The sequence below is a fragment of the Emys orbicularis genome, chromosome 1, assembly GCF_028017835.1.
Source record: "Emys orbicularis isolate rEmyOrb1 chromosome 1, rEmyOrb1.hap1, whole genome shotgun sequence".
NCBI lineage: Eukaryota > Metazoa > Chordata > Testudines > Emydidae > Emys > Emys orbicularis.
The window spans coordinates 65,861,764-65,886,271 of record NC_088683.1 but is presented as its reverse complement, the minus strand read 5'-3'; the positions used below and the strand labels follow the sequence as shown (position 1 = coordinate 65,886,271).

Genomic DNA, 24,508 nt, shown 5'->3' with positions numbered 1-24,508 from the left:
TTACAGAGTGACAGCAGAGTGAAACTGAACTGAGAATTTTGTCGGTTTCATTGTTGAATTCACAGAATTCTAAAAAAACAGCAGTAAACATTGAGACCACTTATGTCAGTTGTCTCTGCAGTAGGGTAGGTGGCACTAGAGCAGTGGTTCCCAAACTGGGGTTCGTGAAATGTTACAGGGGGTTCTTGGGGGAAAATTCCCTAATGGCAGACAGAGCTGTCCCTAGGGACCCCAGGCAGCATGAGGCCAGCAGCCCGGAGCCCCTGGACTTCCAAGAGCTAAGCAGATCAAAGCAAGCAGATCGATCACACTGAGGAGACTTCACCTCCCTTTCCATTTCTTATAAGGAGTCTTGAAGGTTGATATTTTTTGTTGTTTTTAAAATTAAATAGGCAGCTAGTATTGTTTTTAAAATTATTATGAAGAACAAGTTTAAGCTTTGTTGTAACGTGCGTTGTTTGCCGGGACTGCTCAAGACCTGAATGCTTGTGTAGGAGGAACTCTTTGAGTTGGCTTCTTAAATATCGTCATGCTGTTTCATATCCGATACTCCTTGATGAAACATAGGAGCCTCGTCTTATAACAGGCTTATTCAAAGTGATACAAGCTACGAAAGTGAGATCTTGGAAGAGTGTTGCCGTTTTTATAATGCAATAAAAATACTGTAATGATAAATAATAATTAATAATACATAGTGTGTAATAAGCATATCACAAAAACAAATTTTATATTTCCAAGATCACTGCTTTTATAATTTATACTCAGGTAATGGAGAAAATCCCTGGAAATACTCATTTTTAAGAGTGGGTTCACAAGACTTGACATTTTTGTGAAAGGGGTTCACAGGTTGTTAAAGTTTGGGAACCACTGCACTAGAGTTACCCATCTTCACCCTTGGGAAGACAGCACTGTTTTTCAAGCCTTACTTTATCATTTTATAACTTGACTAAGGCACAAATCTATGAATGCAATAATAATTACAGACCGATGGCTTCAGATGTTAACCTTTTGTTATGTGAAACTTCAATGATGTAATATGCAGTCCTTTCAACACACATGCAACATATTTTCTCCACCCTTTACACCAAGGGTCTCAAACACGCGGCTCGGGGGGACTCTCCCAGTCAACAGCACCGCGCGGCCCGCGGGGTTATTTTCTGCGGCCCGCAAGCTCCTCGCGGCCCCACCCGCCCTCCCCCAGCGTTTACCTAGAGCGGCTCCAGCCCGACACGCACCGGGGGCAGGGCAGGCTCCCTGCCTGCCTGCACTGCCCTGAGCCCCCTGCCGCACCCTGACCCCCTGCCCTGAACCCCCCGCTGCACCCCAAACCCCTCCTGCACCCCAACCCCCTGCCCTGAGCCCCCTGCCGCACCCTGCAGCTTGACCCCCTGCTGCACCCCTCACCCCTCCTGCACCCCACACCCCAACTCCCTGCCCTGAGCCCCCGCCACACCCCTGGGGGCAGGGAGGGGGCAGAGTTGGGGTGGGGATTTTAGGGAAGGGGTTGGAATGGGGGCAGGACCTCATGGAAGGGGTGGAGTGGGGGCGGGGCCGAGGGCAGCGGGGGGGAGGTGTCAGTAAATGCGGCCCTCGGGCCAATGTACTAGTCCTCATGTTGTCCTCGTGGTCATTTGAGTTTGATACCCCTGCTTTACACCCATCTCCCATTCCTTCCCCCCCCTCCAAAAAAACCCACCTACCTGCAGGGTTTAAAAAGTAAATCAAAGACTTCAGTACTAAATGTTTATTAGCAAATACATTATTCCAATGGAAAATTTGAAATATGTTTGAATAACTATAGTATCCAAGTCAGGCAAAGAGTGCAAGATGTAGTTTCTGATTTGGCAGGACTTCGTGTAAAAAAAAAAAAGAGTGTTACTAAGTTTAAGTGAAGTTGAAGCCACTCTTGCATTTGTTCCCTAAATGAAAAACCAAAATGGCTTCTAAAATTTTGCATCTAACATCTAATTGTAGCCCTTAAATATATTGCAAATTTGAAGCCACAGAAGAGAGACTTATAAAAGATAAAGATAGAATAAAGCAATTTTTTTTATATCATGAAGTAGCAAGTATAAGTTAAATTTAGGTTATTATAGTCCTGCTCAGCATATAACTACTATTCTTCTTGTCTTATATGTATATAATTTTTTCCAGTTTAGCTAATCCTAATGTCTAATCAATGAAATATAGGAAGAGGAGGAAAAATAAATTAATAATATTCATGGGACAAGTGACAATGCCACCTTATGGTTATCTGTAACATTACTGTGAAATATTAAGGGTATGTCTACACTACGAAATTAGTTCGATTTTATAGAAGTCGATTTTTTAGAATTCGATTTTTATACAGTCTATTGTGTATGTCCACACTAAGCGCATTAAGTCGGTGGAGTGTGCCCTCACTACCGCGGCTAGCATCGACTTACAGAGAGGTGCACTATGGGTAGCTATCCCACAGTTCCCGCAGTCTCCGCTGCCCATTGGAATTCTGGGTTAAGCTCCCAATGCCTGATGGGGCAAAAGCTTTGTCGCAGGTGGTTTTGGGTACATGTTGTCAGCCCCCCCCTCCCTCCCTACTTCCATGAAAGCAACGGCAGACAATTGTTTCGCGCCTTTTTTCAGGGGTCCCATCCGCTGGACCCGCTCAGCCCGCTGCCTGCCTGGATGATCGGAACCCCAGGCAGGCAGTGGGCTGAGCAGGGCGGCGGACAGAGCCCCAGACCGGCAGCAGGCTGAGTGGCTCAGCCCGCTGCCAGTCTGGGACTCCATCCGCTGGCTCCTGCCAGCCGGGGTCCCGCTCAGCTGGCAGACCTTGGTGAGGTCAATCAGGGATGTCTGGACAGACATGGCTATCCTCCTCTTAGAGCACCGAATGGGAGTGACTCCAGGTCATTCTCTTAAGTTTCGTCTCATGAAGATTCAGTCCTGCCTGAAATATCATGCGAGCTGGAGGCTTCTGCCTCCGGCTGCTCTCCCAGTCAGCAGCACCGCGCGGTCGCACCTACCCCAGCCTGCCCCTTGCTCATGAAGCCTGGACGTAGTAAGGAGCAGTTCAACTTGTGGAATGACAAATCCAGGACGAAGGATTGCACTCTATGGGCCACGTTAAGATTATTTCAGAGTCCTAGATAGCATTTAGTCCCTATAAAAGGCTTCATGAAAATTTCCCGTTGCCCCTAACAACAATGTTAATTTATAAGAGCAGTTGCAAGGGTAAGGAACCCGGGACTATAACTTAAGAGAGAGCTTCCATATTATTTAGCTCATAATTGATATAATTCAAAGTAAAATTTCACAGCGCGGTCTGTTCTAAGACAAAAATGCAGGAGGGGAGTCAGAAAAGGAACAGTGACCTGTTTCCGCCCGGTTTCAAACCGGGGACATTTCGCATGTTAGGTGAACGTGATCACCACTACACTACAGGGCTTCCGCAGGTTAGGTGAATGTGATAACCACTACACTATGGGGCTTCTCTTTTTTTACCACAGACTTTGCCGAATGTACAGGAATGTTTTCTCTCGCTACAGAAGCTACCTAATGCAATGTCTATATCTATGGCCTTCCTGCTCACAAAGCGGTCATGCCCCCGCCCAAGGCTGACACAGCGCGGAGTGCATGTGACACAGCGACCTGGCTCGGACAGAATCGCTAGCGAGGCATGATACTTTTGCCGTTAAGCAAACACAGCAATTCTTTCCTGGCCTCTGCCACTGAATGCCTCCATGCATTACGCTGTGCCCTATCAGTGCAGTAGGACTGCATGAGCTCGGAAAACATGTCATCGCGAGTGCGTTTTTTTCGCCTTCTAATCTGCGATAACCTCAGGGATGGAGATGATAGAGGGAGCGTATAAACATTCTGGGGGGACTGCATGGTCACCTGTGCTGCTGAGTGCTGCTGAGTTCGCCATGCTGGCCAAACAGGAAATGAAATTCAAAAGTTCCTGGGGCTTTTCCTGTGTACCTGGCTAGTGCATCTGAGTTCAAAGTGCTGTCCAGAACGGTCACAATGGAGCACTCTGGGATAGCTCCTGGAGGCCAATACCGTCGAATTGCGTCCACACTACCCCAAATTCGACCTGGCGATGTCTATTTCAGCACTAGTCCCCTCGTCGGGGAGGAGTACAGAAATCAATTTTAAGAGCTTTTTAAGTTGACAAAAATGGCTTCGTTATGTGGACGGGTGCAGGTTAAATTGATGCAACGCTGCTAAAATTGACCTAAACTCGTAGTGTAGACCAAGGCTAAGGAAAGATGCTTGTCTAAGTGCACGTCTTGACTGCAGAGTTTACTGGAGTTATCTGCACTCAAGTTACTCTTCTCAAACTAGCCTAGTTGGAGTGAGAGCAGTTACACTGCAAAGTAACACAGGCTGCTGTGTCCATACTGGGGCTGTACGTACTCACTGCACAACTAAGTCAAAGCCTTAAAACAATTAAGAGATCAGTTATAATTAACATAACATTACCACTACATTTCCAAACTAAGAAAATACTCTTGAATGCACCAAAGCTTTGTCACCACTCATCTCCATCTCTCCCCCCATCTCCTAGTACTCACTGTAGCATGGATCTCTGTTCCATCCTCATTCTCCTTTATCTGTCTGCTGCTTTTGACATTGTTAATCATCTCCTTTGTTGACATCTTCACTGAGTTTTTCCTCTTGCCTCTCTCACTCTGCCTTCAGCATCTCTCTTGGTGGTTCCTCCTTTCTCACAGTATCTGGGGGAAACCCTTAGGCTCTGCCCTTGGCCTTCTCCCCTTTTCACTTTAGTCTCTCTTTGGACAATGTCAATCACACACAGCTTCAACTATCATCTCCACAACCCTCTGTCTGATTTTAGATTGTGAGCTGCCTGGGGCAGAGACCATTCCTCCTTTTCTGTTTGGAAAGCATCCAGCACATCATCATCTAGTATTTGTGAGCACTACCAGAAATGATTACTGCAAGGAAATACAGCTATGTCTGGTCTTTTGTTTGCTTCACACAACTCAACATTCCATTACTGGGCCAATCGTGAGAAAAGACAACTTCTATTCCACTTTGTGATAGTGCTTTGATATTGATAACTGAGACAAGGCTAAAACTAAACTCACTCTACTAGAGCCCCCAATTTAAATTTGAAACCAACGATAGAGTATGAGCGCATTAAACATAGCCCCTATAGAGCTATTTTGAGCAGTAATTACAAAGAGAAAAAGTCTTTCCGGGTCTCCCATCAACTTTGTTTAAGGAAAATCACTAGGCTCTCTGTTGCACTTCTGGTAACTAAATACCATGCTATTTTCATGGAACGTGTTATTTTATCATCTTATTCTTGAGCCACACACCTGTCTAGCTGTGGATCTATTATTTTCACAATTCAAAAGCTATGTCTTCATATCCCAGTGACAATTAGAACTTTAAGAGCTCAGTTCTAAGAGAGGGGAGCATATCTTTATTTCTTCATTAAAAAAATTCTTCAAAGCATATTTGTTCTTAATCAGTTGTGAGTTTTAAAGTTCAGAACTTGATATTACATTTGGAAACCACTTTGATGTTTCACTGCATATAACAATCAGCCTTTCAACACAGTATAAACAATCATGTTTCCCCATCTTGAGATAAGACTGTATCACGTGAGCTTGTAACTGCATCAAAAGCAGCTGCCAACTTAGGCAGAATATATCAACCCTGCACTTAAAACAAAACACCAGCCACCAAATTCCTCTAGTATTCCTATTGTAAAATACTGCATAATTCCATGGACTAGATAGATGTGTGCTGAAAACATGCGAAACTACTAAAAAGATGCTAAAAAAGGCATTTCATAATCTTCATCCCACTAGAACACTTTATATCACAGTTAGCCCTCTAATGTTTATTTTAAGACATGGCATGCTTCTTTCTATGCTTGTGAGCAGCAATGGAACAACATCAGAGACATCTGACGAACTAAAACTCTTCTTCCAATAATTTAATTAAAGCTCTTAGATAAACCTGTCATTATAGTTGTAGAAGTGGCAGAACAATTGGCAAGATGGCACACGAAAAGATGATGTAAATGCTTTCCTAGAACTCAACAGATGCTGCAGTGTTGAACAGGAGAATTTTGTGCTCACTTTTTGCAATTAAGTCATGCAGTAATAACAGTTAAGAATAAACCAAATGGTTTCCCATGGGAACAAGCCAGCACAAAGCACTGTCAACAGATTTCACCGCTACTGAACATTATTATAACAGCTCACAAATTCACCTATTGATTTTGGAGAAAGCTATCCAGGAAGTATTGTGACAAAACACAGGACTAATATCTTATGATTCTTACGTGTTTTTGGAATGAAAGTATTCTCAAGCAGTATTGTATTACCAGATCTGCCATGTGGTCAATGGGATCTCTGACAGCTGGACTGTAATGGAGTTTTCAAGCAGTAACAGTTTCATAATCAAGCTCTTTCTAGCTCACATTGTGGAGAGGCTGAGAACCAATCAATAACTCTTTCTCTCAGTATTTATAATATGTCCACCATATCGTCTCTGTAGCTATTAATGCACATTCTATCATGGCTTATTGGTTTATTAAGCTCTAGGGAAATTCCTTGTAGGGTATGCTGCATTAGCAGCTACCTGGGTCATGTCACATCGGATTACTATCTTCATACAAGTACTGTTTTTCCCCGAAAATTTGACCATTTGTCCTGATGATCTCTTGTACCTTGTGACCAAGCTCAAGGGTGTGCTAGCCCAGCCTGGGAGCCAGTTTGCCTGGATTTAAAATGCCACTGAACAACCATCATATTAAATAAAAAATAACTTTAAATATATTAGCTGTCTGAATTTAAGTCACAAGAGCCAGAGAATTCAGAATTAAGACAAATAAGTCCAGGCTGAGGTCCTAGACCCATGTCCAACTCATGCCACCACAGCAAAATCAAAATGCACAATGCCATGAACTAGCAAGGGAGCATTCACACTCTGTTTTTACCTTTGATAACATTCTTTACTGCGGTTTGTCTTTAGAACAATGCTGTAGTTACAGCACATATAAAACTATGGGTACTGTAAAAATGAACTATTTTTCCAGTTTCTTTGCTTCTTTATATTTGAATTAGGACCTGAATGTTAGGTAGTTTTAACTCCCACAGACCTTTCTTTATTTTTTTAAATGGTAAAATACCTCTTACATAATAACGGACGAAAGAATGTTCAGCCAATCAGATCACACGATTGGCTGAACATCCTAATACCGTTTTTCAAATTTTATAAAAACAAATTTCCCAGGCTGAGAACATGTCAGACAAGTTAAAGCCCAGAGCAAATCTTTCCAGCAGAGATACAGAATCTCTAAAGAAGGGGTTTATAACAGAATTGCCAATAAACCTGACAAATAGCAGTGCAAAATGGGCTCAAACTGAAATCAGAAGTGGATAGTGATTTTGTTCCCACACCTTAATGAGCATATCAGAAGTTCTCCATCCTGCATCTCGAAAACAGAGGCCTTGAGGAAGGGGCAGACAGTAGAGAGAAAAGGCACACTGCATCTTGTCAGTTGTGGAGCCTCTGTTGGGCATCAACATGAGATAAACACAACGTAAAGAGCAAAAAAAGGAATTTAAGAAGGGCAACACCATTAAATACAACTTGAGTTTAAATGAGGACAACAGAATAATGTAGTGAAGAAATACTGTATTTATTTAACTCAGACTGTCAGATTGTTGTCCTTCGAGCACTTACTGGTGCTTTAATTGCTGGCTAGATATATGGTACTAGCTCTTCATGGTTCTGGCTACTAAATTACACTGAAAGACAGCTAAAAATATACTAATTCAACAAATCTTTCCTAATGTTACTTTTCCATGTAAGCAATTGCTGTACATGCAAATGCAATCATGAATGGGTGGAATGCCCAGTGATAAATGGGAAGGATAGGTTACAGCTGAGAAGATAATCTTTCATTTTAAAAAAGGCCTTATGTTCTGCTTCACAAATCATATGGCAAAAGGATAAATTCTGTGCAGTACAACACATGGGGCCCTGATTACTTGCAGTGTAAGATTGTTTGTACTGATAACGCCCCCTATGACTGAACTCCTGGAATATTTCCAATGCCAATCACTGCGTATAGGGATTAGATGCTGTAGTTGCTGTGAGTGTGGAGCTCTCCTCCTTTTGTACTGTCTGTGTACATCACCGATCCTGGCCCATGACTAGGCTCGTAGGCACTACAGTAACACGAATAATAAATCACCAGAAACTCCCTTTTTAAGTCAGTTTTGCAGCCAGAGGGCTGTAGGCCCCTTTCCTTCCTTTTTTCCGTCTGTTTTTCTTAAGGTAGTAAAGAGACTTCAATCACAAACTCCCTCCAGTCTGCCATTTTGTTCTCAAGGGCTGGCACAAGGTCCTATTGGCCACTTTGCAACAAGGATGCTCTGTTACAGAACATACCCCCGTCCTCACACCCTACACACTATTGTAATAATATCTGTACAAGGTATGCCTTGTGAAGTATCACTCAACTTGCGGAGCAATAACATGATGGCAAAATGCACATAGCAACATTATATGTAAAGTTATGAAGATAAGCTGAAATCATGACTGAAGTATGTTACCCAAATAAATATGGGGGATAGCTAAACTAGTTCCTCAGAGACAAAGGGCAAACTGATGCCTCAGCCAGGTGCCAACAAGGCTGATGGACCACTACCTGCTAAGTGGCCATTCTTTGGCAAGGAAGTGGACAGGGACAAAAATCTACATCTTAGCAAAGAAAAACAGTATGGAGTTTCCTTTCTTCATTAGACTGCCTGTTACCTTGCTGCCAATTGGAAATGGATCTCAAAAGGAGGAACAGGACTATAAAAAGAAGGGGCAGACACCCCAAGACATCCTCCTCTCTCCCCGTCTGCACCTGGCAATACACCTAAGATGATACAGGAAAACAGCTGTTGGACTTGGGGGGGAAGGGCTTACCTGAGAGACTGGTCAGTAATCTGCTGGAGCATGTGGTGAAAAACTTTGTTTGAATCTAATATAGTTTGTTAAGATAGGCACTAGTAAATGTTTTATCTTTATTTTTCTTGTAAGCATTTCTGACTTTGATGCCTCATTACTTATACTCACTTAAAATCTCTCTCTGTGTGTAGTTAATAAACTTGTTTTACTGTTTTATCTAATCCAGCACATTCAGGTTGAAGTGTCTGGGTTTAAAATAATAAACTGGCATATTATTCCCTTAAATGAATAATGGACTTAATGTGTACTGTCCTGGGCAGTAGAGGATATATATTTCCGTGAGAAGATCCAGGACTGGGGGGTAGGTGTTGGGGTCACTGTGCAGTATAACCAAGGCTGGTGAGAGCCAAAGTGTGGCTGGCTGCAGCATACACAGACATAGCTGAAAGTGACTTACAAACTGGAGGCTCCTGTGAGCAGTCCAGGTTGGAGGCTAGAGCAGCAAGGCAATGTAAAGGGCACCCCAGGTTACAAGGTAGGGGTGACACAGCCCACACCTAGTCCGGATTGTGATCCAGTATGTCATACCCTCTCACACACTCCAAAAATATAGAGTGCAATACCCCTTTTTAACCTTTATTTCAATTGAGGGCACCCTCTGTGGCTGGTAGATATCTAAGATGGACTCTGCCATTCCCCATACTTTTTCTTCCTGTTCCTAACTTACCAGGTCAATAAGCGACCTATTACAAGTTAACTCTGCTCCTGCTGCTAACCAGGGTTGCAATCAAATTAATCACCTGCTTCAGAAATGGTAAAAGTCAGCATCCACATATTCTTATTTATGTGCACAAAAATTCAACAATGTAAAATCCCATTGTCATCAGTGGCACAAGTAACATCTATTTCAAATAAGTCTTGCATCAACACGTACACCAAGTCACTCTACAGTATTATACCACGCACAATCCCATACACTGCAATCACTGTGCACGCAGTTATGACCCAATACAGGTCACATAATACACACCATATTTTTACTCTTATACTGCACCACAGAATACATAGGTCACATGATCATGTCACGTAGAAATCATTAGCACAGCTGCCTACTATTAATTTACATAGAATTTGCCAGATATGCCACAAAAAGAATATGAAGGTTGATGTTTGCAATTAGATAGGATTAGTTCAACAAAGCAAAGAGCTTTCCATATTCTTAACTTCTTTATATGCAAGTATATGAAAGTAATAAATAATCCCACCAAGTTTGTATGGGTTTTAGATAAATTTTGCTCTGATTAACATCATCCTTCAGAATGTACTTAAGCAGTATGAAAAAGGAGATGCTCTGTATATTAAATACTACTGTTTTCCTTGAAATCTTTTCTAAAGTGGTGAGCTGTAGTCCAGTACATGTGCTACCAAAAAAAGGTAATAAGAGGACATGCGCTGTAATAAAGGTTACTACCTAACAACTTGGTATGAATATTGCAAAGATAGCTTAACATAAGAAGCTTAATGTCCCCACTTTTCAAAACCAAAAAACTAAATCCATAAGTTTTTAACTCAACACCTAATCCTGTTGCCGTGTAAGTCTATGGCCAAGTTATCATTAATTTACATGGGAGCACGATCTGGTCCTCAGTTTTTACTAGTACTTTAGTAGAGTCAATCCCCCAAGAGGGTGGGCCGGGGGCATCCCAGGATTTTGCCTGATATTTGGAGTGACATGGCCACTAAAATACTCCTGTGAGGGTCATGGCTTAAGAATCTAGATGCCAAGTGTGTACACACACACAGAAATACAGTACGCCTACGATTAGATCAATACAAAGCCTTAATAAACAGGAGTAACCACAGTAGCTGTGGACAACAGAGAGTAATTATCAGTACTGTACTGAAACAAGCGCTAAATAAAAAAAAAATTACTCAGGAAAATTCAGACAAAAATTAAAAAATAAATCATTTTCATATAAAATTTCCACAGAAAAGATTTGACTTTTTTATTTTTTGGGACAAAAAGTCAAAAACTCTGAGTTTCTGAATGAAAACCAAGAATTTCTATTTGGAATTGCTGCCACAGTGCCTCATGCCCCCATTCTCCTGGCTCCCTGGCCAGACTACATCTCTCATGATGCACCACCATCTCCCCTCTTGCTGTTCCATCATGCTACATCATGGGAGATGTAGTCCAGGTGGGGAATCTGACCCATAAAATAGAATGAGGGCATGAGTCACCCAAACCACAACTCTCATGAGGTACCGCAGCGCTATTTCTGAATACAAATTTTTTGATTTACAGACAAAATTGTTTATTTTAATGCGTTTTTGTCAATTAAAAAAAAAAATGTTCTCTGGAAAGCAGAATGTTTTCTTGAGAAGTTTCATTTTGGTGAAAGCCTAATTTCCTGTTGGGAAAGAGTTTCAATGGAAAATTTTCAGCCAGTACTACTTAAAACTTAGTAACTAATGAGGAGAACAAAAAGAAAAAGAAAAAGAAAAACATTATGGAAAAGTAGTAATTACACATGCTCTGTACCTCATATAAAAACATACATCCAATTGGTTTTAGAATATTTACTTCTATTGTTGTACACCTTTTTGAAGAGGAATTACTTCATTTTAAAAAAAGGTAATGTCTTACCAAATGTCATTTTCAACAGTTACGCAGTGTGGAATTTCAAAGCTGTCTAGGAAAGAGGGGAAAAGAGAACAAGACCTGTCCTTGAAATCCTCAGACTTCCCCCCGCCCCAACTTTAAGTTAAAAAATGGCCAAATTACTTTTTCAGAAAATGTTGATCAAACTACACCAAGCCTAACAATGTCTGTTAATGAAAGCCTATTAAATATGAAACAGATGAAATGCTAACACACCGTAAGTACATCAACCCTATTGTAAGGGCAACCTTGAAGCAAAGGACAGTGAACTTGATTAAACAAAACAAAACAAAAACCCACACACGGTAACTATAAAATACTCCCACATGGGTTGGGATATTTTACACTTGCCATTTCTTCTGACCTAGGCATGGAGGAACTGCTATTGCTTTTACTCTTACTGCAGCAGACTGTTTATATGCACAGGTTTCAGAGTGGTAGCCGTGTTAGTCTGTATCAGCAAAAACAACAAGGAGTCCTTGTGGCACCTGTTAGTCTCTAAGGTGCCACAAGGACGCCTCGTTGTTTATATGCAGGCACCCAGATTCCTCTCCTGCACACTACATGAGGTTTGCTACAAAAAGCACATGACTGTTTAACTTATCCAAATACAAGGTTGTACAGGACACTCGCTCTTCAAAACTCTGCTGCATTTTGCCGACCTTACAGAAAAGCAATTCTCAGTTCTTCACAGGGGGAAAGAAATACATGGGATGTCACTTGTCCCAAAGCAACTAAAACCTACCATGTGGTAGGACATTTGTGTGTGTGTGTGTGTGTGTGTGTGTGTGTGTGTGTGTGTGTGTGCGCCTCTATATGTGTGTGTGCCTCTTGACAATGCTGAAATAACTGCAACAGCAACAGAAAAGTGCTTTGCTGAATGTAGGCCTGAGTGAAGTACGTGCTTAACTTGAAGCATGTGCTTATAGTTCCATTCAAGTCAATAGGACTTAAGGAAGGGCTTAAGCTCTTTGCTGAACTGGAGCCTTAAAGCGGAAAATTATAGCTACATGGATATTGCTCTCGCAAATGCTCTTATTTCAAATTTGCTACACAAATTCTACCATCTTTACCCTCAAATAGAAATTGAGCATATAAAATGAGGGACAAATTCTGCCCTTAGTTACACCCTGTGCAACCCCACTGATGTCATTCCAGATTTACTTTGCTATGAATGAAAGTAGAATTTAGTCCAGAATCTTGGATGTAAGGCATGGGGATTTGTCCACTGCAATTATATCTTTATGACACTTAAATTGCTTAGATTGGCTCCTAAGGATATTGCTACGAGTCTACGCTGCATTACAGATCTATTGCCTCACCTCAAATCCTCTTCTAATATGTTTACCCAGAACCGTTAATCCATACCAGCATTAATGGTTTTTGCACATTGTGGCAAGATATTTTTCCAAGTAGTATCAGTTTCAACTTTCCTTTTCTCATACATATACACTGCTACCCCGATATAACGTGACCCGATATAACACGAATTCGGATATAACGCGGTAAAACAGTGCTCGGGGGGGGTGGGGCTGCGCACACCGGTGGATCAAAGCAAGTGCGATATAACGCGTTTTCACCTATAACGCGATAAGATTTTTTTGCTCCTGAGGATAGCATTATATCGAGGTAGAGGTGTATATACAGTATTGTGTGCATCTCTGTGCGTCTCTTCATCTGTGTGTCTTAAACTCCAGCCATCAGTGAGTATTTGCATCTCTTCCTACCTCTGGCAGCCCTGATACTGTTTATACAGAGAGGTGTACAGCAGAAAAGAAGATTAGGAGGACAGGGTTCCCCTCTTCCCCATTAAGACAGTTATTAGAGGTTACTATTTACCTTTGTTTTCGCTAATTCAGATGTCCCTGTGGCCTACTCATTCTGTCTATATTAAGTGCACTAAGAGGGACACACCCAACACTCCTACTGATGGCTGGACACTTTGAGTCTTGTAGACTAGAAAACAAAGTCCAGGGGACAATTCTGAACTTTAACCATATGTTACCACCAGGGCCGGCTCTAGCATTTTTGCCGCCCCAAGCAAAAAAAAAATTTTGGCCGCCCCCCCCTTTTTTTCCGTGTCTCCCCCGCCCCCAGCCCTGCCCCAACTCCGCCCCTTCCGAACCCCTTCCCCAAATCCCCGGCCCCGCCTCCTCCCCCGGGCTTGCCGCATTTCCGCCCCCCCATTGCTTTCTGCGGCCCCCCCCGCTACCTCCCGCCCTAGCTCACCTCCGCTCTGCCTGCTCCCCCGGGCGCGCCGCCGCTCCGCTTCTCCCCCCTCCCTCTCAGGTGAGGGACAGGGGAGAAGCGGAGCAGCGGCGCGTTCAGGGGAGCAAGCGGAGCGGAGGTGAGCTAGGGTGAGGGGGCGCAGGAAGTAACGGGGGGGGGTAGAGGAACCGCTCCCTGCTCCAGCTCACCTCCGCTCCACCATCGCTGCCTCCCCCGAGCGCCCCGCCGCTCGGCTTCTCCTCCCTCCCAGCCTTGCTGAATGAAACAGCTGTTTTCCGCACGGCAAGCCTGGGAGGGAGGGGGGAAGAAGCGGCGCGGCGGTGGCGCGCTCAGGGGAGCAGGCAGAGGCGGAGTGGAGCGGAGGCGAGCTGGGGCACTTTTTCTCCATGCCACGGAGTCGGTGCCTATGATGGCCGGCGCCAGAATGCCGTCCCTAGAATGTGCCGCCCCAAGCACCTGCTTGTTTTGCCGGTGCCTAGAGATGGCTCTGGTTACCACCTGGCAAATTATAGTGGAACACTGAAATCTATATGTCTAACCATACAGATATACTGTACACTTCTGACAACTTATGAACTCTTCAGCACAATAAGTCTAGTTACTGTACTTCAACATTTAGATATATTAAACCAAGGGTTTTCTGTAACTGAACAAGACGTGTCAGTGCATGTTTGGTGTACATGACTATCACCAGCCTGAAATATCTAACAAATCCTATAGCACATGAGTGGGGCTCTGCATGGGTTTGCTCAAACAGATCAGATTTCAGGAGAAGGGCCTACGTGTATTGATATGGTAGAAGGAAAACAAAGTAAAAGGATAACATTTTAGTCACCCCGTTTGCACACTATCCTTTCTCCGTGCCCCGTTCTTCTATCTACAATATCACTGAACGGAAGTACGCCATGAAAACTTTAATTTGATTTGCTGAGTGTAACAGCATAGGTTAGATGTTCCAGTAACTCAAACCACCTTAGGGACATTACATTCATCTCCTACCAGCAAGCAAAATATTTAAGACACAAGTTTGGAACTTCTACCTCATTTCTGGAGTTCAGGTATTGACATTAGATAAGCCCCAAAAATACAACCCCATGAATATCAGACCCCAACTGTGATCATGCTCAGCTTATAGTAAGCCACTTGCAATAATTCTGCTATGTACAAAAAAAGAACACTTAAATGTACGTTATGACATTTTGATTGAAAAGTACTCTGTGGGCTTCTGAGATTGTTACAAAAGCATGGGTGGGTAATGATTTAATGCTAAAGCACATCAACCTTGCTCTAAGGCAAGCAACATGCACCTAAACTCCACACCAGTCTGCCCAACGACAGAAACAAAAAAAGATACAAACATGAACCTCAAAAAGGTTTGCTCCATTAGTGATGTTGGCAGACAGTGTCACTATATGTGTAAAAAAGCTCTCTTAAATCTTTCAGCATCTCCTTTCCCAGCATTGGTATGGAGAGAAAGTAAGTGGTTGGAGTGCACTGCCTCCTGTTGGATAAAACAAGAGCAGTATGGACAGCAACTGATTTTTATCTAGGGTTTTATACTATGTTCATCACTATAGGGTAAAAGGTCTCTCTTGACTTTCAATTTTTTTAGCTGTAAGAAAGAATGTTTATAGCATAATATCCCCTGACTGCCAAAGGAATTATAAAGAGAATAAGCCACATTACTGGACATTTTTAGTTTTACTTTTAATAAACTTCATGACTGCTTGTCAAACAAGTCTAACCTTTCTGGGTAAAAAGAAAATCTAAAAATAGAATCATCATTTGTTCTAATAATCAGGGGAGATGTTTTCTCCAATGAATGTTACTGAGAGGAAACTCCATGGGATTCTGTAGAAAGGGTCACAATAGCCAACTGTGTGAAACTCAGACTAATTGTGGACATTAAGGTATAAAGCCAGCATCAGATTCATAATGTAGACAGTGCAGAGGAAGAAACCACAACTTGACTCTTGGGAAGAGCAAGAGAGGCCATGGAGGCCCTGTACCTGTAAGAGGAAAAGGGAGAAAAAGAATGGAGAAGTGAGACAAGAAAGACTAAGCCAAGACATACGGAATGAGGATTTGCGGGGGGGGGGGGAGGGAGAGGAATATCTGAGACTGACGCAAAGAAATGGAAAACACCCACGTACACACTTCACAAGGACCTATGAAGTGGATGAAAAGTGCAATGAGAAAACCTTCAAAATATCAAGCAAGTTGTAACCAACTATGGCTGTCTATATGAGTATGGAGAAAGCCTTAAACAATAGCTCGGAGATATGAACTGTCCCAGGCATTTCAATGGAGTGCTAAATTAGATTCCAGCCGACACTGTTAACTATTTCACCAGCTATCAAAGCCTGTAGGAAAAGCAAGGAAGTATAATGAAGATCTACATCGGCATTGCCCAAAATGGGGGAATGCAAAGGACTAGCTGGGGAAGGAGAAGGCATAGATTAGAAGATGTATAAATGAAGATCTGTAGGCCGCTAACACCACGACATGTTGGCAGACATGATTGTGTTTTCCTGAAGAAAGAGCTCAACTTTCAAAAGTTTGAGAAACATTGCACAGGGAATGGAAGAGCCACACAAACTAGATCATATAAAGCTATAAGACCTGATATTGCAGAGACTTACACACCGGAATAACTTCACATACTAAGTGTCTCAATCTCCGGACCCAACTTTCTACAGTTCTTCCCATTTCATCTAGAAAACATATAACAGTGATACAAGGAGCTACAGTAGTCCAGGCCCTCCTGGATATTTATGTAGTCTAGTCTCTCCACAGTTCCTCCTGTCTCTGTATTACTGATACCACAGAAGATATGAGAAAGCACAGAAAAAAGTAATATCCCCTTCCATGGGCCACAATGTGGCACAAAGCAAGCTGCATTTTGAGCACCCTACCGTAACCATGAAAACATATTTTCTTCCCAGCTTAATTTCCCTTTTGATAAGATGACTGATGTAATTTGAAAAATGTATATAATTAGTTTGACCATTAAATACTTTAATTTACTTAAAAATCTTGTTAAAGCTACTGTGTTGTTTGCATAACAACGCCTTGGAAGCTTAGTAGTGATTTCATTTTACTTTATATCAAAACTTTGTGTTCTTCCAGCATGCAGTTTTACAAGTGATAGGCTGATGGAATTTGGAAAAGTTATTTATTCTAAAAGAAAAGCATTAAAGCTTTTGTTTTGGGAAGGAAAAAAGCCATACAGGTGAATAATGATATGGACATGGCATTCAAGTTGGGATCTACCACCTCCAAGAGTGCCCCTTTAACTGCATCATGTCATATAGGTAGGACCATTAATTGCAATCTGTACTACATGAAAGGGAACATGCTTCTTATTTACAGAGTACCAACAGCATGATAGGCACTTTACAGACAGCTATAAAGACAAGATCCCTGCCCTGAAGAGAGAGTGCTCAAACTCAGCGACAGCAATGTGATGCAACAAATAGTGTTTCATCTCACGTTATTTTAATTTCAATACTTCTATTTAGATTTTTTTTAAGGTGGGAAAAGGAAAAAAAAGGAGAGACATAATAACCTGTTACCTTGGTTTTAAAAAACTCCACTGAAGACATTACACTTTATAAAGATATAAAGAGAGGCCATTATGAGTTTTTTAAATTTCTAACCCAGAAGTGGTTTCATTTAATTTCTCTTGTTATGCAACTTAATTCCTGTTGTTATGGTGGGCAGACCATTAACTCCAGGACGAAAACTCAATAGTCCACTAATTATACAGATTAACGGATCTTTGCTTCCAATTCCTTTCTCCCTGCCCCCTTAGCAACTTAAACATGACCTAAAGATCCAACGCGAGTGCTGATTTCTTTAGACAGTTAGACAAAAGAAGCCTGCAAGCCAGTACAACGTCTCTCTCTGCATGCAAAGCTGTAAGCTAAAAGTTTTCACTCTTTCTTTTGGGTGGGTGTGTATGGAGAGGTGTGGAGGTGTAAAACAAAGTTAAGATGGAGTACTTAAATTGGTTATATTTAAATATGAGTACCACTGGTTAGTCTTACACGGGGGGGCAGGGGGGGGGAGAGGGGAACACTGCAAAATTACAGTGTGCGCCTTTGAAAAGAGACACAGGAACAGCAACTGCCCTCTAGCTATCAGGGGATTTACCATGCATTTTTGACTAAGCCTCAAACCCAAACCAAAGTAACATCCTCATATATACACAAAGAGTCTTATTATGACAGCTTCCCTTCCAGGGAAAAGAATCTTTCAGTAGTCACATGACCATTGAAATCTATGTTCGGTTAAAAAAAGGGAGCACCAATGCAACTGATAATAAGCATAAGCTTTGTGACTAGAAATATTTAGCTGAGTATTTCTGGGACTGCAGAGTCATTGATATAGCTGAATTCTATTTCAGGCTGCCCAATATCAAAGTCTCACTGTTTGTACTCTGTGACAACGTGTTGTTGCACTATCAAGCATCATTACCGGATTAGACACTAGAAGTGCTACTTATTGCTGGTAAGAGCTTTTAATGTTAGACACAAGGGCAAACACTGTCTAGCCTTACTCACGTGAATAGTCTTCAACGGGAAGACTCATATGAGCAAAGTTTTGAAGGGGCATAGCTTGCAGGCACAGGGCCTAGAACTGCTAACAACATAGGAGAGGAAGATGAACAGTGGCAAGAAGGAGTAGTAAGAAAGTGAAAAGGAATAAAAACTAAAGGCAAGTCTACACTACAAAATTAAGTTGACCTAAGTTACATCGACGTACAGCCACCGCAGTAATTAAATCGCTTTTGCATGTCCACACTCTGCTCCTCATGTTGATGGTGCATGTCCACACCAGGAGTGCCTCCACTGATCGAACTGTCAGCGTGGGGCATTGTGGGAGGGCTTTGGAAAAGCCGCAACAGTTGATATAAGCAATGCAGTATCTACATTCACACTGCATCGACTTAACTACATCGACCTAAGGGCTATGCCTCTCATGGAGCTAGAGTTATTAAGTTGCTGTAATGGGTGTATTACATTGGTGGGAGCTACATTTTAGCGTAGACACCTACAGAGTTAGGTCGATGTAAGCTGCCTTACGTCAATCTAACTCTGTAGAGTAGACCAGGCTTAAAAGGGAACATTTAAAAAAAAAAATTGATGGAAGCAGAGCTACCACTAAGAAAAGATACACAAAGAAACAATGGCTCATCAGTTTCCAAAGACCAGAACAACCATCTCTAGAAAAGTCAACTCAGGCTTCCGGAAGCAGAAAGACTAATGAGGGAGGGCTGAATCCTCTGATTAAAGACAATCAAAAAAAGAGGAACAAAGTTTACTATAGAATGTTTGACCCCGATTTTGCATCTTTGATGGGACACTGCATCTACTTGACATTTTTTAATTGAATCCTGGTACTGGTAGAGGTGAGTTGCTGCTGCTTCATTTTCAAACCTCCAAACTTTCAGTATTTTGAACTCATAAGACTAGGGTACACCTAGTTAATGAAATATCTATTTGATAACACCGGAGTACTGACCATTTAGCAGAGTTTAAAAAAAAAAAAATCTGTTTCTGAGTCTATCTTGTATTACTGAACAAGACACTTTACATTTCTCATATCCTCGCTCCTCATCAAAAGGCTGAAATGGTCCTTACCTCAATTCAACTCATGCTTGCCGGGCTCAAAACAAAAGTACAGAGCTACACTACAACTAAAAGGAAAGCGGGAAACGGAAAGCTGAGAGCATGATTACTCACTACTAGGAAAACGTGATTTTTATCTCAACATCTAGGCTCCATAACTTTGTTTTCACACTGAAGAATTTTGAGTTTATCTAAGTTTTTATAAGATTGCCCATTAGCCTGGTATCTGGTTGCCTGCCACAAAAAGTAAAACACAAAAGTATAAAAAAAAATTTAAACTCCCAATTAAAATATTTGTTAAATTAAATTAATTATCAATCTAGTGTCAGTGTGCTCACTCTCAGTAGCACTCTTGCTTCTAAGCCAGACCAGAAAGCTCAAGTCCCAGTTTTAACAACATATCCAGTGTTATACCTGTTGAGCACTATTAGGGGCTGCCACACTAGTAAAACTGGTGTCTTTTCTCTACATGTATTGTATATTAAAGATTTCAAGACATTTCCCCAAATGGAGTAAGGATCTGGACAACATTCCCTTTCTCAGTAAGGATTATTTCATATCCAGACTGTGTGAATTATTGCTGAGTACTTAATGATGCCACGTTGCTATCCCAGCATCAGTATCTGAAGTGTCTGTAATGCACTTTGGGACATCTAAAGCATTGAAGTCAGTAAACAAAATCTATTTTTATTTCATTTCAATCCAATATATAGAAGGAAAATCTGCCATACTGCCATTTATAGAACATGCCTCCAGTGCTAACACTAAAGAAAACAAGTTGTCAAGTCACACCTTAGTCTAACAGATCGGATTAAAAAGAGAACTGCAACACATTTAATAAATTAACCGTTGAGATCCCAAGTCACTAAACGGAATGTGCATGCTGTTTTAAATTACTGATTATGGCTTATCTGTAACAGAATATTTGAAAACCTTTATTTCAGTATTGTATATCCACCTTAATCCAGAGGGGTAGAGGGTTTACTGGGAGGGAAGGGGTTGGGTTTGGAAGGATGCAGAGGAGGTATCAGTGTTACCTCGAGAAAGGAGGATGCCTTATTACCATCTAAGGCAGAATAAGGAGACAGATGCTCCTGATTTCGGTGCCTGGAATATGTCACCCACTCTTGTCGGCTACCAGGGAATCCTGGAGCTGGGTTAACGCCTATTCAGGTTTAGTGGCTGTTCCACTGCATCCATGCAAGTGTTACTAAGACAGCAGGACCGAGCAGCGGAGTCGGACCCGGACCCCGGCCCTGACCGGGGCGATCCGGATCAGGCTGTGCATGCGCTATCCCAGCCTTACACGGAGGAGCTTATGCCACAGCTCCCCTAAAGAGCATTTTCTAAATCGGGGATGGGCGGGCAGTAAGGACCGAGGACAAATATTCCCTGTTCCCAAAGGGGAAAGGAGCTTCGCTGGGGTGGAAAAAACATCGGCAACTTCTGCTACTGCCTCACAGCCGGGCCCGGGACACGTGGAGGCCTGAAATCAGGCAGCCGGGGGGATCAGTGCCTGGCGAGCGGCTGCGGCGGGGGGAGGCCGCCTGGAGCGGGACGAGCCAAGGCACAGCCCGAGGATCTGGTCCCGACTCGGGCCAGCCCGGCAGCACATGCTGCCCGCGCGCCGGGGGGAGAGGCCGGGGCTGCCCCGGCCCGGGGACGTTGAACTCACTTGCAGCTCGGGCCTGGCTTTGGCCGGGGGCCTCCCGAAGAAGGAGGTGCGGGCGGTGAAGAACTCCTCGGACTCCTCCTCCTCCAGGCTGCTGTAGCCGCTGCTCATGCTGCTAGTCCAGGGCAGCGTCAGCGGCCGTCGCTGCTGTAGGGGCCCGCAGGCGGAGACCCCCTTCCCTGCCGCCGCATGGGGGCCCGCTACTCTCCCTCCCAAGGCTACCGGGACGCGGGAGCAACAGCTGATGCGGCTGCAGCAGCTGGCTCCCGCCTGCCCAGCCTCCCTGCAGCACAAGTTCACACGGGGCAGCGCAGCCCAAAGGGGAGCTCCGGCTACAGCGCCGCCCTCGCCCCTGCCTCCTCCCCCGGCAGCAGGGACTGGCCTGACGGCCGGCAGCGCCCCCGCCTCGCAGGAGGGGGCGGGTGGTGCAATGCAAACAGCCCGGAAGCCCCCGGCGCCTCTCCCTGCTCACCTTGGGCTGGGGTGGACTTTAGTCCCCGAACAGCAGGTGAGCTGGGCGGAGGCACCGTCTCCTGCAGAGCCAGCGCTGAGCAGTTCGCAACTAACTCCACATCCAGCGCTCGCGCAAGCCTTTGTTTTGGACGCCTGGGGTGAGAGTGGGATCGGTAACGGGGAAGGAAGAAGACAGCGCCGTGGGAGAGCCAGTTTGATAGCTCAAAACCCCCCAACTTCAGTGCGTTGATTACTTACGTTGTGCCAATAAGCTGCCAGCCAGGCACTTCAGCAGGAAGAGCGAAGACAAGAGACCAGGCCCGCCCTTCTCTGCTCTGCTCTGCTCTCAAACTAGCATCCAGGCAACAAAAACCATTTTAACTCCCACCACTTGTTATTTCAAGCGAAGTCTGGATGTACACATACTCTTCTTGGGAAATAAAAGTGGCTTATGTTTCTGTCTCTCTAACCAACAGGGTTACAACAAAACTGCAAATCCAAAGCCTGTGACGGCCAGATGCTGGGGGACTGGATGAGGGGATGGATCACTCCATAATTGCCCTGTTTTGTTTATTCCCTTTGAAGCATCTGGCATTGGCCACTGTCTAAAGACAGCATACTGGGCTAGATGGGCCATTGGTCTGACCCAGTATGGCCGTTCTTATGTAGCTTGTCAGTTTTACTTCAATTTAGTTTAAAGCAATTTTCCAATTTAAGCAAAATCAAACCCTGTTATTCCCCAAGAAGAATGTCCACCCCCAGACTAGCACTGTGGTAACAAAAGGTGTGAATTAAAACTGATTTAGCTATTTTGGGGCAAGTCTGTGCATACACCAACTCTCAGATAGTGGGTAGGGTGTCTGTCTTCACACATGTCTTTAAAGTGTCTGGCATGCTATTGGCACAATATAAATATCAATTCACTTGGAGTTTTGGGATCCTTGTACCAACAAACTGTCCATCCACACACATTGGTTGCTTCCTTCCCCATTACTGACTAGCCCTAGAGTATTCTAGTCCAGGATAGACCAGTCCTAAAGCAAGATGCACCTAAACAATAGAGATAAGGGAACCCACAACCAACAAAGCAATTAGGCATAAGAATTAGTAACTGTGTTGCTGGGTCTACAACTTTTGTTTAGTTGTTTTTAAAAGTTCTCTCCTTGAAGGGATGATTAGGAGATACAGGCCTTTGGAAGGAGTGATATTTAAGGAGAGACCTGAAGAAGGAGCGGATGAAGGGATGGCAATCAAGCTGGGAATTTCAACTATAGCATTGGCAAAGGTGTGGAGGCAGGAGTAGGAGGCCCAAAGGGGGGCAGTTATTTGTATGGCTCAGTTGGGGCAAGAGTGAAAAGAGATCAGTGCAGAGAAGTAGGCTGATGGTTACTAGATTTTTTTTTAATTTTCCATTTCCATCATTCTCCACTGTCTTTGCAAATGGCCTCATCCATTTCATGAAGCTCTCAATTTCCACACAAGCAGAGACATTTAGGTGGGACTGTTCTCCAGAAAACTCCACAAAATAAACAAGAGATCCCAGATTTTCCCCCAACTATATCATATATTTGATCTTTTTAAAAAAAAGGTTTTGAAGGCACACTGAACTGTGGGTTACACTTGCACCAACACTTTGATCTTCCTCTTCCACCCACCTCAAGTGCACTTTTCCTCCAAGTCTTTCTGCCCCCTTCCAAATGGATTTCATTTTACCTAAATCTTCCCCCAGGTATGCTTTTCATTTGCTTATTGGGCACTGGATTGGGTCCTGCACAGACTACTAGGCACAGATTTTTTCTTACTCCACCCTGACAAGCTTTACCAATTAGTTAACCAAAAAAAGTAATAGTGCATACTGAAAACAAAGATCCACAGTTGGAAGATATACTTACTGATAACTCTGCTGACGGCAGGTTTGTTTTTGTGCAGAATTAATGAAGTGTTATCTGAACATAATGACGTGAGAAGTCAAGGAACATGGCAAAGATTTAAACAACACTTACAAGCACTATGCAGCATAAAGTTAGTTAGTGTTTGTGAAACAGATGTATAGAGCTGTATAAATGCTGCAATACATGGAAGAGAAAGGAGGCAAAGGGGGTGAATATCTATCTAGGAAAAGCTCAGTTCAAACATAGCATATTTTTCTATGGCAGAAGTGCTAGATGGTCAAGTGGTTCCCAAAGTCAGATGGAACAAGTGTCACAGCCCATGTAATCAACCAGAATTCCTGCTGGTTTCTGTTTGCTTAACGAACTGTCTTTACTAACCATATATTTTCTCTTGAACAACAATAGCAAATCATAATATAATGATTGGGTCATATTCTAGAATGCATTGGCTGTCAATCAGTCACAGAAAGAAAAACTAAATCTGCTGAGAAATAAGTCTGGCAAGCCATTGTTGTGATCATTTGAGCAACTGGCAAGAGGATAATAGATAATGGAGAACACATTTTTAAAAATGAAACAGAATTGAATCCAAATAATACTACAGATACCCACATAAGAGGACTAGAGAACAACATCATTTTATAAAAGCATAGTGTCTATAGAAATCTAATTTTAAAAGAGGTTTTTAAACTACTGCCCTTCTAAGGTCAAAATAAGTTAAAAAGTTTGTGAGCCAAATAATACATCTGTGACCAGAAATAGTAACAGGCATACAGTGTTCTGGAACAATGTTCTCATGAATAATCATTAATATAAAGCAAGTGCAGGAAAAGATGAACTTTGTATAATACAGCTGCATGTATCTTACACAAAGAACAAGATGAATATTTTCCATTATAGGTAGAGCTAACCTGCAGCCTTATACTTGCAGCAAGGATTTGAAAGTTCACTTTATTGAAATGCAACACCAGGTTCAGCTTCATAAGAACTGCACAGTTAAAGCTGAGATTTTCCTTATAACAGGAAAACAAACATA

General features: G+C 42.8%; 1 protein-coding gene across 1 annotated transcript in view; it reads right to left on the bottom strand.

Moving 5' to 3' along the window:
• Positions 1 to 21,238, bottom strand: part of RASSF3 (Ras association domain family member 3) — a 74,477-nt gene extending 53,239 nt beyond the window's left edge. The window contains exon 1 of the mRNA XM_065423249.1: positions 21,131 to 21,238. Coding sequence (XP_065279321.1) covers positions 21,131 to 21,238 — 108 coding nt within the window. The remainder of the gene's footprint in view (positions 1 to 21,130) is intronic.
• Positions 21,239 to 24,508: the final 3,270 nt, after the last annotated feature.